The sequence below is a fragment of the Nicotiana tabacum genome, chromosome 14 (genome assembly GCF_000715075.1).
Source record: "Nicotiana tabacum cultivar K326 chromosome 14, ASM71507v2, whole genome shotgun sequence".
NCBI classification, from domain to species: Eukaryota; Viridiplantae; Streptophyta; class Magnoliopsida; order Solanales; family Solanaceae; genus Nicotiana; species Nicotiana tabacum.
The window spans coordinates 70,280,370-70,286,083 of NC_134093.1; the positions used below are offsets into that span (position 1 = coordinate 70,280,370).

The window sequence follows — 5,714 nt, forward strand, 5'->3', positions numbered from 1 at the left end:
ATTAACTTTGTTACGTTGTCGTATTAATTTCCCGTATAAATTGTTATGTTGTATATTATTATTGTGGGGAGATAAGGGTGGCATTTCACCGTTGATATTATGTGGGTTTAAGGGTGGCATTTCGCTGTTGTTGTGTTTGGTTGAATATTGTCTGGGCGGAGCGATAAGGGTGGATATTGATATTGTATGGGCGGAGCGATAAGGGTGGCTATAGGAGTGATAAGGTTGGCAATAGAAGCGATTAAGATGTCTATTGTCAGGGACGACATGTAATGATGTGGGGTTGATGATTTTCATGTGATGTTGTGATTTTCTTGTGTTTATTTTTATACCTTGTGCAATTTGTCTTGTTTTTGGTAAATTGATAACAATCTGATTTATGTTGAAATTGAGAGCCTGTGGCTATTGCTAGGCGAATTATAAATTGAAATATGGGCACGAGGTGCCGTGAGAAAATAATGAGTATATTTGGCACGTGAATTGTCCATGCAGTCGAGATATGAAATGTGGGCACGAGGTGCTGTGATGAAATGATAATGATATTTGGCACGTGAGTTGTCCGTGCAGTTGTGATATGAAATGAGGGCACGAGGTGCGAGGCAAATATGATGATTTAATTATGGGCACGAGGTGCCGTGGAAACATAAAAAATGGGCTGAGACCCGTGTTTACGAAAAATATAAAAATGTGCTGAGACCCGTATTTTTATGATTTTGAAATGAGGTGTCACATGGTGACTCTTTAATTGAAAGAATTATATTCAAAATATTTATTTGGATGAGTTTTTATTCAAAAAACATTATATGAAAGAATTATATTTGAAAAATATCTATTCGACGAAATTATATTTGAAAAAGAGTTTTATTCGTAAGAATTATATGTGAAAGATATTTAATTGAAGAACTTGATTTAACTGGGTGTAATTAGATTTATTAATTGTTGAGCGATATTAAATTGTAATTTTATTGTCTTACTGTGCATATCATTGGTTGTTTGATGTTGCCTTGATGTTATTTGTTTTCTATTATTTTGTATATTATATTGCACAGGTTATTAGACTGGTGAAGTGTCTTGACTGTACCTCGTCTCTACTCCATTGAGGTTAGTCTTGATCCTTACTGGGTACCGACCGTGGTGTACTCATACTACACTTCTGCATATTTTTGTGCAGAGCCAGGTATTGGAAATATCGGACTTGAGCAGAGTTAAAGCGGGATCGTAAGGATTCAAGGTAGAGCTGCTTAGTCGTCACAGTCCCTTGGAGTCTTTTTATTTCATTGTACTGTTAATTTGTAATCAAACAGTATTGTATATTCGGTCCTCGTGATCATTCCATGTATTCAGTTAGAGTTCGTGACTCGGTACTACCAGTCTTGGGTGGTAGTTGTATTCATACTTGTTTCCACTGTCAGTTTTGATTACCTATTTAATTAAAAAAAAATGGCGTCAAAATGTAATTGAAATCGGCTTACCTAGTCTTAGAGACTAGGTGCCATTACGACGCTTGTGGCGGGGTTTTGGGTCGTGACAGCGTTATATCTCATATCGCCCTCGATCACATGGAACTTTATTTCTTGGATGGTCCCAGCTACGTTTACTGGCAAAATTATCCCGCCTTTAGTAGTTTCACACTCCATATTGAATCCGTTTAGTACTAGGGTTGCAGGAACGACCTGGTCCTGTAGACCGAGTTGCTCTACGATCCTTGATCGAATGATGTTGGCCGAACTACCTGGATCAATTAACACACGCTTAACTTGAGTTTTATTCATAAGTACAGATATTACCAGTGCATCGTTATGGGGTTGCATGATTCCTTCCGCGTCTCCATCACTAAAGGACAAAGTTCCTTTTGGTGTGTAATCCTGAGTCCGAGATCCCTTCTCTCTTACAATCGACATCTTAGTGCGTTTAAGTACTGGCCCCTGGGGGACATCGATCCCTCCGATGATCATGTGGATGATGTGTTGTGGCTCTTCTTGTTCGTTTTGTCTATTGAAATCTCTATTTTTAAATGGTTTTTGGCCCGGTCACTTAAAAATTCTCGAAGGTGCCCTTCATTGAATAATCGGGCTACCTCCTCTCTCAATTGCTTGAAGTCTTCAGTTCTGTGGCCATGGGCACCATGATACTTGCACATTTGATTGGGATTTTGCTGGGATGGATTGGACTGCAGAGGTCGAGGCCACTTAGTATCTTTGATGCATCTGATAGCCGACACGATAGCGGATGCATCGCTGTTAAAGTTATATTTTGATAACCGTGGTGCTTCCTTAGGTCCGGTATGCCTATCGAACCCATTCTTGTTCATCAGCCCCCGAGACCCTTGGCCTCAATCACTTCTCCTTTCGCCTCGTACGGAGTTGCATGCAGGTTCGCTACCCCTACGATCTCCGTTATATGGCCGATATAGGTCCTTGATCGACCTTGGTTCTCGGTCGATGTCTTTTTTAATAACGGATCCAGAACCCAACTGGTCGTCTTCAACTCTAATCTTCGATTGATATCGATTGTGTATATCGGTCTAGGTAACAATCGGGTACTCGATCAAGTTCTTCTTCAACTGTCGTGAAGCCATCGAGCTTCGTTCGTTCAGTCCTAGAGTGAAAGCTTGAATATCCCAATCGTCTGTGACCGGTGGTAGATCCATTCGTTCCATTTGGAAACGAGATACGAACTCTCTTAGCATCTCGTTATCTTTTTGCCTTACCTTGAAAAGGTCCGACTTCCTGGTCTCAACCTTTATGGCTCCGGCATGTGCTTTTACGAAAGAATCTGCAAGCATAGCAAAAGAATCGATAGAGTTAGGCGGTAAATTACGATACTATATCATTTCTCCCTTTGACAGGGTTTCCCCAAACTTCTTCAATAATACGAATTCGATCTCGTCATCTTCTAGATCATTCCCTTTAATGGTACATGTGTAAGAGGTGACATGTTTGTTGGGGTCGGTCGTCCCATTATATTTAGAAATTTATGGCATGCAGAACTTCTTGGGGATCGGTACTGATCGGTCTCTGCATCTCGAGCTCGACCTTAACTCGATCTCGGTACTGATCGGTCTCTGGGTCTCGAGCTCGACCTTCCAACTTCACATCACAGCTCGGTATTATAATGACGAACCTCGGTCCATCATGCTTCAATCTTGATTAATCACACGAAGGACAAATTCGATTTTGACAGTATACTTAACCAAAAATCAAGACAGTAGTTGAGAGAGACAAGCAAAGGTATGACATAACCCTCATCCCAAAGGCTTCTTAGCGGACCGACAACTAGATTCCACTTTGACAAATTAAGGAGGTGTTTCCTCTTCAGGCATAGAAATAACTGCCTTTGCTTCTGCCCTTTATTATTGAAAAAAGGTTCATCATCCACCTTTTTTAATTGACTTTTCAGATTTTTACCGAAATACCTTGTTTCATGTCTGGACAGGTAAGTATTCCAACAGCATATATGGTAATATTTTCACACATACAACTCCCGGGAATTTAAGCCACGTTTTCTGTTATATATCCATTAATTGACTATGATATCTAACCAACAGAATTCTGATTAATTAATCTTGTAAAAAACAAGCAGGTATGCATGGTGATGCGGGTTAATCTGGATTGCCCTTCTTGCTGCAGGAAAATGAGAACAATCATTCTCAGAATGAAAGGTAAGGCATACTTAATATACGAATCCGCGATCCTTAGGATAAACAGATTTATAAAGCTAGTTTTTGTCTACAACGTAATTCTATGACTAATATGGTGTAGAAATAGAGATGCACCTGATAGAGAAGCAACACAACAGAGTGAGCATCTTTGGCCGGTTTGATCCAGCAGACATAGCCATAAGAATCAGGAAAAGAATGAAGAGAAGAGTTGAGATTTTGGACATTCAATTACCCGGTGAAGAGATGCCTCATGCCACTGATGGCCCTGACCAATCCATTATGCAAAAGCCGCGTAACGCTGAAGCTAATTCAGAGAATGACATACTCTGTTCACAATAGGAGAGGATGCTCATACTATATTAAAGTATTGGAAGGTTTAGCTTCTGTTTTAGTCCCAACAAAAAAATAAATTAATTTGTTGGTTTATGCTAGTCTGGAAGAACTAAGACCCTCTTTGTATACAATAGCAAATTAATGTATGTTGATGTACATAATTTAGCTGTCTTTTATACAACTTTAGGTTAGTCCAATTACAAGAGAAAAAAGTTCATGCATCTTTGATCTCCCAGAATCAAAGCCAATCCACTAGTATTGGAATTAATTTGAGTATTTCACGACCAGTTAGAAGAAGTTTTTTTTATTAACTCAAACCAATAAAATAAACAATTTTATTTTTCCTTAGTATGTTAACAACGAAAATTGGTGACAAAAATCACAAAGAAAAGTTAAGAGTTTGAGTTGAGAAAGAGAGAAAAAATCAAGAGAATAAACAGAGAAAATAACGCAAGGCACCCCTTTAAAGGTTTTATAATAAAAATGCCTCCCTTTTTGAAATATAGAATATACCTCCAATTTAATAGTTTTTAAGATTTTATTAATCAGCTGTCCCCTCTCTTACTATGCCTACGCTCCACCTAAGGCCGTTCCCCTTTTTCCTTTCTTTTCTTTGTTTTTAAGACCTTTTCTTCCTTATCTTTTTTACTTTCTTTTATTTTTTCCATTTATTGTTATTTTTTCACTTTATTCTTTTCTTCTAATAAAACTCTGCACTCTTTTCTGGTTTCTTTTAATTTTTATAGTTCTTTTTTCTTTTTATTTCTTGCTTTTTTCTCTTTTTTTAATTCTTTGTTGTAACAATTCCTCACCTTTTTCACTTTATTTTTTCTTTATTTTTACTGCGTTTTGCTATATTTTTTTTTTTTGATCTTTTCAAAAACAAATTCATCCAAAATACTGGTCACTCTTTTGGATTTCTTTTTTAATTATTATTTTTTACTTTACTTTTTCTTTTCTTGTAATTTTTTCCCAGTAAAATTCCTCTATCCAAAATTTTGTCACTCTTTTTTACTTTTGTTTTTATTTTTGTTCTTTCTAGTTAATTGGTGGATCTTAAAATCTATATTGGGCACCCTTTGCACAATCACATATCCATCATAATTACCGAGATTTACCATATTATATTTTTATTGGATTTTTTTCACGATAAAAATGCTACTAGGTCGTGACTCGTGATAACACCTAATCTAACCCACTGGGTGAACTAAATATAAATAAATCTCATATATAACATCATAAGACTAAGATAAATAATAAACAGAGCCATGATTCTTCAAATTTTCCATAATTCTAAATAAAGTAGGGACTTCAAAGTTGTTGCCCAGGACTCCAATGCACTAACTCCTGGAAGCTCCATTCATGCTTACCTATCGAGCAAGAAAGACGCTACCGATCCCTGAATCGAGGGAGTACACGCTTTCAATTGGAAACCTCATGATTGTGATTTGATCATCATTAGGTGGTGAAAAAGTGGCGATAAGCTTATGCTTGTTTGGAGGGATCATCATAAATAATTAAAGTGCATCGATCACGATACATAAAATAAACAGACAAAGCTTGTCTTGTATAAGGAGCAAGGTATTATTGTGTAGTAGGGGAATCCGCCCTTTTGGCTGCCACAATAGTTTATTCCATCGCTCCCCTTACCTGTAAAGTAGTTACTACCTGGGCCACGGGAGACGCTTTTTGCCCAATAGTTACATAAACACATATTAAA

General features: G+C 37.4%; 1 protein-coding gene across 2 annotated transcripts; it reads left to right on the forward strand.

The window, feature by feature from the left end:
• The first annotated feature begins 3,297 nt into the window (after window positions 1–3,297).
• On the forward strand, window positions 3,298–4,000 carry LOC107788531 (heavy metal-associated isoprenylated plant protein 9). Of its 2 annotated transcripts, none has more exons than XM_075230377.1 (3): window positions 3,298–3,459; window positions 3,583–3,661; window positions 3,762–4,000. In XM_075230377.1, the coding sequence occupies exons 1-3, from the start codon at window positions 3,424–3,426 to the stop codon at window positions 3,998–4,000; spliced, it is 354 nt and encodes a 117-aa protein (XP_075086478.1). In that variant the 5' UTR covers window positions 3,298–3,423. The 2 variants fall into 2 exon arrangements, with proteins under 2 accessions (XP_075086478.1, XP_016465691.1); XM_016610205.2 differs by having other exon boundaries at window positions 3,301–3,435.
• The last annotated feature ends 1,714 nt before the right edge of the window (window positions 4,001–5,714 follow it).